The sequence below is a fragment of the Gorilla gorilla genome, chromosome 2 (genome assembly GCF_029281585.2).
Source record: "Gorilla gorilla gorilla isolate KB3781 chromosome 2, NHGRI_mGorGor1-v2.1_pri, whole genome shotgun sequence".
NCBI classification, from domain to species: Eukaryota; Metazoa; Chordata; class Mammalia; order Primates; family Hominidae; genus Gorilla; species Gorilla gorilla.
Genome location: NC_086017.1, coordinates 99476717 through 99491534, shown reverse-complemented (window position 1 = coordinate 99491534; position 14818 = coordinate 99476717). Strand labels below are relative to the sequence as shown.

At 32.4% G+C, this 14818-nt stretch overlaps 1 protein-coding gene across 2 annotated transcripts in view; it reads right to left on the bottom strand.

The window, feature by feature from the left end:
• The window catches only part of EPHA3 (EPH receptor A3), a 358721-nt gene that overhangs the window by 50339 nt on the left and 293564 nt on the right, over nt 1–14818 (bottom strand). For both annotated transcript variants that reach the window (XM_019022857.4, XM_055381421.2), the window contains exons 10-11: nt 10928–11053; nt 4820–5005 (exon numbers count right to left, since the gene is read on the bottom strand). In XM_019022857.4, the coding sequence (XP_018878402.2) occupies nt 4820–5005; nt 10928–11053 (312 nt within the window). The remainder of the gene's footprint in view (nt 1–4819; nt 5006–10927; nt 11054–14818) is intronic.

Genomic DNA, 14818 nt, shown 5'->3' with positions numbered 1-14818 from the left:
CACTTGGGAAATGGTGTAGTATCTTTTTTGATACACTTTCAGATATAGCTTCACAATTATTCTAGTGTTATTAAATTTTTGTTTATGCATTACAATAATGTTATTATACATTCTGATAATAGCTGTATAGTTTGGTATCAAGATATTACTAGCCTCGGCATTTAGAGGTGATACTTTTTCTCCCTTTCTGCAAAGGTTGTGTAAGACCACAGTTATTCAGACAGCTACTAAACTAGTGCTTCATCATATTTCTTCTTTCTCTAGGAGATTTACTGTATATGTAAACCAGTGCTCTAGAAATGGTGTCTTTGGGCACACACAAATCATGCTGTAACAAATTTTGTAAGTTGATCTTAATTTTTCAAAAATATCAGAAAACCATCCTATGCATATAAATGAGAAAAATACACAATACCACACTTTTCTATAAGTCAAAATGGCCTATTCATCCAAGGGACATAAGTGGACAGTGATGAAGAAGTAACAAAAGCTGTTTAAATATGTAAAAATAACATTCCCTGTCTTATATTTTTCTAATATATCGAGCAGTGATTTTTTAATTTTGTTGATGTGGTTACTTAGACAGACATGTTCTGAACTCATTTTAACAATGTGCAGCCATGAATGTGTGACAAAACTTGGGTCATTAGAGTTTCCAAAATTTGTTATCCTAACAAACTATCTGTGTAAATTACTAGTAAAGTAAGTACAACGTATGTATTGTCTTTTAAGATGACATGAAGTGTAGTACACTTAAGATAAATTTAGAATATTTTTAGAGAGAAACAAACAGAAAATAACTAGAATTTGGCATTGTTACTAAATGATGACCTCTTATTCCAGAAATGTGTCCTTACCGTACATGCAGGGAAACAGGCAACTGGAAGCCAATGGCTAAGCTTTTAGTGAAAGTGGATACTCACGCCACTATAGATAGGTTTTAATTACGAAAATCATCTTAACGTTCTGCCCATGACATTCCTCAATAATGCAAAGTTACAGTTAAGTTACATGGTAATTTTCTAAAATTTCCTGAAAATAATGCAAGACAAAATACATTAATCTCATCCAATATAATTCCTTCTATTTCACTAGGTGAAAAGTGGCCAATGGAAGGTGTTCTTGGAGTCTGAACATTATTTGACTAATGGTGTGATGGCAGAAATATCAAACATTTGCTAAGAACAAGTTCTATCCTTTTGAACTTCAGCTAAAATTGATAACACATGTTAGTACCTCGTTGCGAGCAGAGCCTGTGCCCCCTGCTTTCTGCTACTTTGAAGATCAGAGACTCTCTCACCTTCTCCTGTTTAAGACCATCAGGCTCAAAAACATTAAAATTGTTTGTGGCTAAATGAAAATACAATGACTGAATAAAAAGCTTTAATAAAAGTTTTCTTCAAATGATTTGAAAATGATACATTGTATTTGACCTAGTGTTTCAAAGCACACAATCGAATAACAATAATAAACAGATTTATCTTTGAGCAAAAAAGGAATTATTTTCAAGAATTTTTTTCTATACACCGAAATTGATTGGTAAAATCTCAAACAACCAGAGGAGTAAATTAGATTTGCACAGTTCTTTGCCACTTAATATATTCATATGTAATCTCATTTGATCTTTAGTATCTGAAAATAGTAGAGTAGTACTGTTTAATTTTATGTTACAAGTGAAGAAATGAATTATGTGTGAATTGTCTGATTTGTAGGAGTTCTCGGAGGAGTAAGTTTGTTTCAGAACTTGAACTCAGATCATTGATTATTAATCTAGATACTGATATGCCTGCTTTTGAAAATACTATTTTGTTCATTAAATTATAAGCTCTGCATCACTCTAGTTGTGTGTGTGTGTGTGCATGTGTGCATGTATAGATGTGCTTTCTGATCTCTGCAGGTGGATTGTTTTAGAAATCTCAGGAAACAAAGACAATAATAGCAGTAGAATAAATAGCTTCTTTTGGAGACACAATCGCTCTGTGTGTGTGTGTGTGTGTGTGTGTGTGTGTGTGTTAAATACAACATATCAACTTTATTGTAAGGAGTTTCTATTTCCTCTCAGATGTTACCAGGTGCCAGACTAAGAGCTTATAAATATGCCACCAAGGAGTTCAAAATCTAATTCTAGGGCTACTACTCTATTATATTTACAATATATGAGATGACTGGGATTTATGTAGTCAGATTTGGCAGCTTCTTACATGCTTATTTGACCAGCGAGATATATCAAATTTAGAACTCTCACCCTAAGAATAAGGCAGTTGTAATCCATATTAGAATGTTACAGAGTCAGGCTTGAGTAAGATGTTTAATATATAATACCTGCAATTTTTAAAGGTCATTTTAGTGCATTTTTCTACATTTTTTGTCTTAGAGATTGTTTCATAGATTTGTCAGTCTACCATAACCTATATTTAATTGTTTCAATTTTATATCTAAAGGAAATTTGCCACAATATTTATAGTTTAATGTTGCTTATCATCCAGTAAATGCATTTATAGGAAACAGGAAAATATAAGGAGTAGCTTTCATAATTCATAACACTGAAACAAAAAAATCAACTCATGACTGACAAAATAATAGAGTGAGGTTATTAGTAAGCTTAAATTAGAACCTAATATTTGTGTGATAGTGACTTTTAGCTCATTTCTCATTTTTTTCTTAATTACACATGTTGAAGAAGTTAGTTTATGATTCTATTCAAGCTAAAAAGTAATCATTTTTTTTTCATCACTCTCTGGGTGATAGAAGTAGTTATTTAAACGCACTCCTTTGAAAAGTGTATTCAATTTAATGAATCAAATACTAAAGAAAGACCTCTTGTTAAAAGATATTGTTGTGTCCTCCCTTCCTTCCTTCCTTTCTTTCTTCCTTCCTTCATCAATATTTTTTTTTTATTTTTCAACATTGGTAAATTAAGTATCTATTATGATCCAGGATTTATTTTAGTCACTTGTCATCAAATAACGGGTTTTTGCCCTCTTTGAGAGTTTATATTTTGTTTTAGATATTAAGGATTATTAATAGTTCCAGAAATTTTTGAAGATTGAGGTATGTCTCACTATGTTAGAGAAGATTTTTAAAGTAACGATATAAAAGAATAAGTAGAATACAGGAAAAGACAAGTAGAAACCTGTTTGGGTTCAGAGTTGGGGATGGGGTGAAATGAACAGAACAAGTTCCTAGTGCTACCTTTAGCACTTTCTAGTTATACAAGCTAATTACCCTTTACAGTTATTGTTTGTTCAAATGTAAGAGAGAAATTATCATGTCTAACTCACAGGGTAGTGGTAAGAATGAAATAATGTCATAGTATAATGTGGGCACATAACAGATACTTCATAATGAAAAACTTGTAAAAATTGAGAGTTAGAAGAATGGCTTCATAAGTACAAGGGAGTTTTCTCTTCCCAGGAGGCTCAAGAGCTAAAAGGCAACCACTTGATGAAGATGTAATGGAGAACATTAAATGGCTAAATGACACTAAAATCCCAATGAGACATGATACTGTAACTGTACAGACATAAAACAGTATAGCCTTGCTCAGAAAGAACAAAGGATTCATACATTTTCCCAATCCTTACTACTTATGCCCATTTTTTATTAGTTATTAACTTAAAATTTAAAAATGTTTTTTATCAGAAAATATTTCTATTAATAAGGCCTGGTTTTGTAGAGTGCATAGGCAAACAAATAAAAAGCCTTATAAGAATTAATATGGGCTTACAATATATGTTGAACTATTCCACATTGTTAAATTCTTAATTCCACTTTTTATATATGAAAACTCAAAAGGAAATCAAAGTCTATTTCAATTAAACCATGCTCTCATGAGGAAGGAAATGCCTTTTTAGTCATGCTAAAGTGAGAATAGGTATTAGTGCCATTTGGAAAATGCTCTGTATAATGGTAAAGAGAAATATCATTATGAAAAATATGTCTGTTGGTAACCATAGAGTATGTAAATGTGGTGCCAATGAATTATCCCCTAAAGGATGCCAAATTCCCTGCCATATGTTGTCTTTCACTCTAAAAAGTTTGCTGCCAATTTCACTTATTCTTCATCCTGAGCTCCAAAATCTTGAGGAAAAATGTCCCAGAGTATTCTCAAGAGACTTATATAGGGATTGGAGCCAAAAATCACAGATCCGCCTCACAGGATCCCTTTTGAGCCCTGCTGGAGAAACCATCATGGAAATAAGTTCACATCTCTATCATGGGCTGTGAGCCAGAGCTTCCACAGAGCAGTAAGAATCCACCTGGATTTCTAGATCAGAACTATTTAAAATCCACAGAGAACCAAGAAACGGCCTTGGGTCTACTGTGATTCCAATCTGTACAGCTCAGAAGCATTTCCTAGACTGCCAAAATTTTCCTAAAGGCAGGGATGCAGGGGGTGGGAGGAGGTTAAAGATTTGTAACTTTTAAATAAAACTGATGAACAATAAAAGAAAAGGCAGCTAGCTGGGAGTTCCTGTCAAGCTTGAGTCATTGTTTTTCTTCTTTGCTACTTACATAGCCGAGAATTCCCCACAATTCTTCTCTTAACTATCTGCTAATCAGCGTACCTTTAAATGGTCTAATGTGTGGCTTCTAGTATTTTTTTAAATTTTTTGAGGTCTAAAACAGTACTGTCAATAGAATATTATTTAAAGGTCTGCTCTACTGTCAAAGAAAGGCATGCTATTCCTAAACTTTTCTTTTTGGTAAAACTGAGATACTTATGAAAAAAAGACAAAATTCTTAAATGGTTGGGGTTGGGTTTAAACAACCTTTGCTCAACATACGGAAACACAGGTCTTATGACTACTTTACTTACTTTTGGTAACAACTCCTTCCAGTCGAATGATATTGGGGTGGTCAAACTGTCCCATAATGCTTGCTTCTCCCAGGAAGTCTCTCCTCTGCTTTTCTGTGTAGCCGACTTTCAGGGTCTTAATGGCCACTGAAATCTCTTTTTTTGAAGGAAGTTTTAAGCGACCACTGCACACCTCTCCAAATTCACCTGTTATAAAGCAGAACAGCAACAAAATGTAAGGAATTCTATAATAAAAATTCATCAGTAGAGAGCAACTGTTTTATTTCAAAATTTCCATTTAAAATATTTGTGCCTTTGACCTGCAAGATGTACACTCTAGTACTCCAAATTATTTTGAAAGATAATCATATGAAACTGCCTAGAAAACCTCAGGATAGTCACCCCCTGTTGGAAAATGAACCTTGTGAAAATTCCATATACTTTAAAGTACGACACTATAAATAATGTAATGTAAAAGGAGAGATAAGTTGAAAGCTGCATATATTAGATTTTTTACCCCTTGTTGTCATAGCCAGCATTACCTCAGAGAAATTAACGGGACAGCACCAACAGTGATTAAATGTGAGCATTGGATTAAATTTCAGATATTTTAACAATTCTGTTTTTACCGAGGGCCAATTTGGCTATATATTCAGACTCTAAAAATGAGAAGGAAAGCATCTGCTATCAATTTATTTTATTGGAGTATTGGTGTGTTGCTTTACTGACATACCAGCTATAAAAGTCTCTGGGCTTCTGGAGGACAACAACAATATAACAGTATCAAATAAAAACAACACGCCTTATCTAAATACTGTAGAAATATTTTAGATTCATCTTCTTCAATTTAAAAAAAAGTCTTCAATGTGCAATTAATCCAGAATTTGTCCCATATAGAGTGTTACTGACTTTTAAATATTATTGTCCAGTTGATATAAAACTGCCTAGAACTAGTATGGACACTACCTTCAAAATACATTTTTACTGAGAGATTTACTAATCATCAATTCATTACATTTGGAGCTCACTTAGAGCAGAGACCCTTTACATTTATTTATCTGTACCCATGCTGCCATGATGATTGCCACATGGGAGTTCTATAGAATGTCCTTTGTTCACAGAAGAACTTCTAACATAGTATGGATTATCAGATATGTTTTGCATCACATTAAAAATAATTTTTAATGTCAAATGAGCTTTTCCTGAAATATTTTAGAATTAATTATATGATTAATTTTTGGCTCTTGATGGAGTGGAATCATGATCTTGGTCCAATTTTCTCTCTGTGAATTTTCTATGAGCTTCATGCCCTACGTGTCAGTCAGATTGAAGTGATATGATTCTTCTCTATTTTTGTTTTCAAGCAAGTGGTTTGATCCACAAAAGTAGCAGGTTGTCCTATTGATTTGCCAGCTACATTGCTACAAATGGTGTCTCTCTCCCTGGGAAGCTTTAACCTTCCCCAGGCTTGACTCATTCCCAGAAATCCATTCTTGCCCTGTTTTCAAAGCAATGACTTATGCTTTAATTTGGCAAAGTAACTTAAAATCCAAAAGCAGATATTCATGCATTTATTTAATAAATATTCATAATAGCAACTGTATTGCATACAGTATAAAACACACAGAGATAGATATAATGGTAAACAAGACAGGACTAGTTTATTCCCTTTGAAGAAGTGTAGAGAAGATAATGATATCTACAGCTATAGTGTTCCTTAGGATACAGAAAGAATCAGGGAGTAGAACTTGAGAAAGTTCATTGATCTTGCTAATTCGAAGGAAGAATATGCCATTTAGATATGAGAATATTAGAAGAAAGAGAAGTTATGGTGTGATAAAATTATTCTCAGAATTGTAAACAAGAGTAAGAGTTTCTTTCCTCATATAGGGTTATCCGAACATTATCAGAGAGCTCCCATTTACTTTGTTTCACTTTGTGTAAACACTAAGCTTGGGAAAACCAGAAAGTTCTGCCATTATCACACATCAACATGGTATAATAGAGCATGTTTTAAATGTAGATGTCATCATCACATATTCTAAGTGACATGTCACTTGTCAGTTTACAGGAGTGATAGTACAGAACTGTGGTTAAGAGCATGGATCCTGCAGCCGAATTGCTTCGGGTCTAATTCTGACTCTGCCACATATTAGCTGTGTGATTTTAAGTAACTTAACCTCTCTGTACCTATCTTTTCCTATCTCTATGGGGGACACTAATTGTATCTACCTCATAAAGCTGTTGTGGGATTAAAGGAACTAATGTATGTTAAGTACTTGAAACAGTGCCAGACACACAGCAGGTGACTTCTAAGTGTTGGTCACCATTTATCTCTCTGAGTTCAGACCCACCTAAAGGATAAATTGCCTAACTACCCTTTAAGAGTTTCTGTTTAAATCAAACTGACAAATGAATATGAAAGTGCTTTATAAAATGCCAAATTCTATGTTAATGTAAGAGATGGTTATGGTAATGATGGCGATAACAAGGCTCATGTCTTACTGGATATATATTTGTAAAGGAGAGCATACTAGAGATATGAAAAGTAGGAGTTCAAATTTTAAATGAGCCAATTAAGAGTGTTCTTTGTTGTAAGTGGGACACCTGGACACATAAACATGTACATGTATATATTTACCTTCGAAATTCATGAAAATTGTGTTTCAGCAATGCTGGTTTTTAAAAATCCCCACATTTAGTAATGTGATTATTTCATCAGATAAACACTAGAAACAGCCACCAATATATTATAAAAGACATAGAAATGCTTAATATTAATTCAATTATATTTTTAATAATTTAAAATAACGCATTGGGATAGCAATTATGGTTATACAACTCTGAAAATATACCAAAAATCACTGAATTGTATATTTAAATAGCTGAACTTTATGGTTGGTAAATTGTATCTCAATAAAGCTGCTAAAAATAGAAAAAGATTAAAAATAAAAAATAAAAGAACTGTATTGTAAAAGTTAACAAAGACTGGGCAAATGCAATTTGCAATAGTTTCATCTGGCCAAGTTTTTTCTTGTCTTATTCAATTAACTTTGCACCCATATGAAACAAAAATTCAGACCTTGTCATTTCTAGATAAAAGCATGGCTACTAGATCTGGATTTTTTAAATCTAATAAGTGCAGCAATTTTATTTGCTCTTTGAAATAGGTATGTTTATAAGAATGGGGACTGTATTCTGATTAAAATGCACAAAGTAAAAGCTGCTCAAAATAAAATTTCTTATGCTAATTTCATTTAAACAATTAAAAAAAGCCAACATTTAAATAGAATGACTCCCTCCAACACTAGCTTTAAAGCCTACCCTCCTTCTACTGTTTTCATAAAGTAAGCATAATAAAAACACATATTGAACAATGCTTCTGTGTCAGCTAAGTCCCCTGCATAAATTATCTTGTTTAATCCTCAAAAAAAAAATACTATGAAGAAGACACTATTATGATCTCCAGTGTCCAGCATGGGCTTTAAATTTGGAAACTACAAGATTCAAATTTTGGTTTTTCGTTTGATCCAAACAAGTCTATTCAAATTCTCAGCTTTTGTTTATTCACGTGCTGCAATGGAGATAATAATACCTATCTAAAAAGGATAATAAGACTAAATATCATGGGAATGCACAGGATAAATTAAGGACTTACTAAGTATTTACTTTCTTCAGAAATTTTTAGTATTCAATCGTTGAAAGAATGGTTGGATTGAGGAGTAAAATTAGGAATTGTAGTCATGAATTCCTCACTTATAGTAATCTACTACTGTGGGAAGCTAATTCATGTCTTAGTTTTATCATTTATAGTATAAGCATAATTCTTTCTATAGTCCAATGTATACAAGAGAGTTTCCATAACATCAATTTATTTATGTAAAATTTCTGACAGAAATTTAAGAGAATTAGCTTATATATATATATATATTCTTTCTGTAAATTTAATGGACTCTGAAAGTTATGTAGTTGGCTGAAAGGTTTGCCTTTCTAATAATGGAAGCCAGCTGGTAATCAATTTAGAATAATTATTAAATTTTTATAAATAACTTTTTTTAAGATTAAGAATGTAGGAAGTAGGTAAATGTATATACCAAACAAGGTTGTCATTTGTTCATTGTTATAAAAGCTATTTTAGAAATGAGTAACATACAGCTTTATTTATTATTATACTATTTAATTTATTTGTGTACATATTTTACATTTTACAAAACAAAATGTTTAACAAATTGTTAGCTTTTAGGAATAATAATTTCATTTTCTAACTTGGTAAATATAAACCCTCTGAAAGGTCATCAAGGCAGTCTAGAATTGGGTGTGTATATTATATTGAATTATTTCAGGAAAAGTATAACTAACCTTGAAGGTATACCTATTTGCAAATAAGTACAGTTTTGTTGTTCTTAATGTGGCAAATGTGAATATTGGCTGCAAAACCCTGAACATGGGCATATATCTAATCATTTACATATATACTTGAAGACAGAAATAGGAAGGAGGCTCTATTCTAATCTTTAATGACCATCAGGGATTAAGTGATTCAGTATAAATAGACCTCCCCTTATCTCATTTATCAGCTGCTATTTTCAGTGGTGTGCTTTTTCCCAAATCACTATGTTCTGGATATCTGAGTCTGTCAATAATAACTATATAAAGATATTTTATCAGTGGAGAGGTACCTAAATTTCAACATCATAATAATGTCTGCCTGGCTTCTGGACAGTGGCTTAGCATAAGTAACCTTTTCCTCCTCTCAACATATTCTCCAGTTGAGTGTCCAAAGTCCTCGTGCTGTGTTTGCTACCGCAGACTCCGTGCTGGAGAAAAGTGCACTCTTGTGAGGAAACATTAAAACCAGCCAGACTAAGCCTTTCTGCATCATGGAGCTGTTCAGAAGTCAGGACTGAAGAAATGAAACAGAGTAAACAATATATATCTGTTTTGGCACTGGATCAGCACAGATGTACAGCGAATATGTTTACTCTCAAGTCTTAGATTGTAAAAAAGAAGTTACTACTCCATTTTCCTTCTATGAACACAAGTTTCATATTTTAATATTACCTGCACATGTAAATTTTAGGATAAGAAATTAAGATAATTAGAAGAGAAGCTCTAGTAAATTAACATTATATTTACAAGATTGTCCTGTTCGCATACTAACTACTGCTTGATTTTTCAGTACTACTTTGGTGTATAGAAAAAGAAACAAAGCATTACATGTACATTTTTGTAAAGACACATCACTCATAAATATATAAATACAGTACTTGCAGAAAATGTGATCTGATGTTACACAGAGAATTCCTGTATCAACATAACTAGTTTATGTTTGCTTTGGGGAGTGACACTGAAGGATTAGATGACGGTACAAAATTTTTTATTGTTGAGCATGGTTCATTTTTACTTTTGAATAGTAGTTTTATTTCCATGCATACTGCACATATTATGTGTTTATGTGTAAGTATATAAAATACTGTTATTTTACAAATATGTAAAATTTTTCTTATAAATATGCAACTGTTATTAATCACTTAAGAGGTGATTGTTAACAAATTTATCATTGTTTAAATTAATAATTAGAACAAAGGTATATTTATAAAAAAAAAGCTTTAACACAATAAGACTATTCAAAGTCAAGCCAGCCTTAAAATGGAGCACCTTATATTATTTAAAATATCCACTCAAGATAGTTGTGATAAAATTTATGTAAGATGAGTCATGATATTACTTTGTGTTGTTTGTTCTTTTAATTCCAAACATGATTCTAAAATTGAAAATGAAAACTTCAAATTACCTGGGTTGTCTAAATTGAAATAGACTTTTATCCAGTTATCCTTATTTAGCCAAACAGGTTTTGTGACACACGATCAGCACAGCTATGGGAAGATTGAGTTGTTGCTGCTGTCACATCAGAAATTTAATAAATCAAAAGCAGCCATGGTCTGTGAGCCGGTAAGTCTGGCACCTTTGAACTCATTACATTCCATTAAATATTGCACTTATTTATTACTTGCCTTTGATCATGAAATCAGAAAATTCCCATTCTTTAGCAATATACTTAGGTTTCAGAGACTGAGCAATCGTGATTCACATACAGTACTAAGTTGGCAGTAGGGTCATTGTGGTTACCTGCTCCAACAACTTTATCAATGGATATGTTGGTGGCATCCAATTCCTTGGCAAACTCATGAACAGCTTGGGTAGGGTCTTCATATGTATGTGGGTCAACATAAGTCCTGAGACCTGGAAGTTTTACTGTTTGAGGAAAGAAAGAAAGGTGCAATTGTAGCTAGATTTATACAAACAATTATAGATCAAATTTTATGACATTATTGGTTTAAAAAAATCCCTACCCCATAAGGTGCACAACCTTCAGTTTATTCTGTAGTATCACAGAAACTGGCAGTGACATTGGACTAAGTGTTGAAAAATTTAAGAAAACATGTTCTCTATGATGAATTATATAAAGGAACCACAATGAGGAGCTTTCTTTGCAAAAACATCAGAAGGAAAATGCATACTCAAAAAAGGGGATCTTAAGAAGAAAGATAATTCAGAGTTGATTAGACCTAGTCATTACTACCAGGAGCAACAGTGAGTGAACACCATTATGCTATTGCATATTTATGATTACACAAATGTTATAATAACCAGATATCTATTACAATGCAAGATTGGAAAATAATTCAGTACAATTATAAGGTGAGATAATGGCTGCAATTATAGATAAATTAAATGATATATAATGGCATACCTTCTGACACTATACTGCTTATATTAACATTCACAATCAAAATCTCCCACTGTAATTACAAATCTACTTTAAGCTGTTAGTATGTGTATACATGTATGTATTATATATTATATTGGTGTGTATATATAATACATACATGTATACACACCAACATAGTATCAGTTAAATATAATCATATTGTATAGCTTTATAACATAATTAGAAGTAAAATAAATATTGTCTATGAGTTGAATAATGGCACTAAGGAGCTAAGTTCCAAACGTAAGTCATATATGTAATTTATTAAATAAAAATCTCCTTCATATTATATTTATTCATTAAATTATTCTGAAGGTAAAAATGTTCATATCCTGTAGTTAAAATATTACAGACAACTGATACAGGATAATCATTTTAATTTGATTTAATAAGATTCCTATAATTTGGAAAAATAACAGTGGAGACAATTTGCAATTTTCAATAAATTAACTTTCTCTAAACAAAAACCCTGAGTTTTAAAAAAGTGATTCTAAGATCTACTAAAGTATATAAATATGATCTAACATTAAAGGAAAGTGCAATGTAACTCCTATGGTATATCTGCTAAGACTATTGATTTTGCTTTTAATTTTGATAACATTCATAGCATTGTTTTAGCACAGAATATGGATACTTAATAGTGAAATATATTTTCATTCATTACATTAAATTATAACAAATGAAATCAGATATTACTGTTTCCAATATTACTTCATAATGGGAGAATCTCATTGGGAAAGTTGCAATTGAACACTCTGCGTGAACCAATCGTTTCTTTGAGTTAGTTTTGTAGTTTGTATTAAATAGTTGTGGAGACTGCAGATGCCCGCAGTTTTTCTGGGAAGCCTCAGTACAGTGAACATTAGGCCAACAAGTCTAGGATTTCACAGTATGTGTTAACAAATGATCAATTCTTTGAACTACAAGACAACTTCATGAAACCCATAGTTATAATGCATTACCATTTATGTTCTTGTGAAGCTTTCATAGAGATTTTGAGTAAAGAAACATAAGTGTGAGAATAAACTGTTGTAAAAGAAATGGTGGCTCAGAGAGAGGTTAGGTAAAAACTCTATTTTCCTCAGCTATTATTTGCATGACTTTGACACAGCATAACAGAAAGCAGGGATGGTGGCGAGAGGGCAAATAGAGAATGCAGAAGAAAAGCTAACACGACTCCTACTTCTGCCTGGTGCTGATACAGCTACAACAAAAGAGCAGTCGCTATCCAGCTTGAGGCGAGGTGTGGATAATTTGAAAGGACACCACTATCTAGAAGTCAATATCCACAGAAATGGGGAAATACAAGTTCTGTCCCTTGCTTTGGACAAACTCTGAGTGGAGTAGCTTTTGAAGTGAGAACTTCACTTTTAGAGTTTTTCATCTTGAATATCTTGGCAAAAAAGACAAGCTAGGGCTCTGAGAAAAAAAAAAAAAAAGCTATACTATTCAAATGCCTAGCATGAGAAACTGTTACATAGTTCTCACTCAATTTATTGATAGAGCTCATTGCCCTAATGAGTGTTTTTATTGTTAAGAACATTTATTTACAATTATTAATACAATTGATGTTTCCTAATGGTAGAATTTAGACTTAGAAATGTCCATTACTTCTGAGCTCACAGATCAGCTTATATGCTTCTTCCATATAAGCATGAATCCTTCCTATAAAAACAGATGGGAGAGTCACCCTTTAATACAGTAATCTGTTGTGCTTTATTATTACATTAAAATAACTTCTAACATTATCAGTACTAAAACCCTTTACCTTTAAATGAAGAAACTTCTTTAAGATTAAGGAAAAGCTATCATACTTTTCTAGATGTGGAGTAAGAAAAATTGTAAAAGTAAGTAACCATTACTAAAATATGTTAGGAAATAAAATCTTGTTGGAGTCTTTTCATTTAGTCAATTTAGTTACATTTTAAGGATGAAAACTCATATCAGATCAACCCTATAATGTGTGATCTTCCAGTTTTTATTTGCCTTTACTTAGTAACAGTAAGGTAAAGAAATCTAGCAATCTTTTTCAAGGAAATAAAATGAGACTTTAAGCATAAGGTAAAATGGAACTGTTTTGTACATAATTATAACTCCTTTACTTTGCTGAAGTTAAGAAAATTAACGTGGGGGAGATTTCCTGCCATATAAATTTACAAAGATTATAAAATGAGTTGTTAGGAACAATGTCTCACATATTTTAAATAAGCATTGGCCTTAAACAGACTTGAAATTGTGATTTAGATTTACCCTTCAGTACCAGTCAGCTTGTAGAGAATATATGTATGATGAATACCTATATGCAATACTACTATTACTAAATAATTTGAAAATTAAATAACCATTCCCAAATAAAATGAATCCTATTAATTGCTATTAATTAAAATAAGGTGAATTTCTTTTCCATCCATAAGACATTTGGGGAAAAAAAACAAACATAAACATATACACCCCCAAGTAAAATGGTCTGTTTGCTGTAGAAGCACTGGCTGCTGATCTTTAACTGCTGACCCCAGAGATTCCAGGAATCAGGTGATTCAGGCTGCAAGGCACATAATCCCTTCACACCAATAATTAAGGGCAACATACAGAGTAACTGGGCTCTGTCATGAAAACCAGGTAATAAACACATGCACACGTGTTAAGCTGCACTACTTTACAGCTCATTCTGTGCAAACACAATAATTTACATTTCCATTTTACCAGCATGAGTTGCCCTAAGGATAGCAAAGAAGTAAAAAGGCCCAGCCAGAAAGGGCAAGAGGACAGGATCTTAGGAGGTGAAACACATTTCTTTCCTTTTGAAGCAACATTATAGGATTTGTAACAAGGCTGTAGGGAACAGTTCGTAGCTAGAGCTTTTTAAAGTAATACCAAATAAATGGTCTGAAATAAACCAGCTGTAGTATTAAGAGGCAGAAAGTTTATGACATGCATATAAGTTACTTTATGCCTTTGCAGCCAGGATGAAATGCATTTCTCTTTTGTTTGTTATAAGGATATTGTGCGTTTGAAAAAAATTAAAGTTTCAACAAAAATCCACCATAAAAACAATAGCAAAACAGACTGGGACAATAGAGGAACCTGTTTAATAATTGGCACACAGAAATTTATCAAAGCTCAAAATTCGTAAGATGTAGACTTCCCATAAAAAAAAAATCAAATCAGCATGGTCTTGCTCTAAAGATGATATTTACAACAATTGTCCAAGTCAAATTGAGGGTGACTTAATCCACAAGAATGCCACT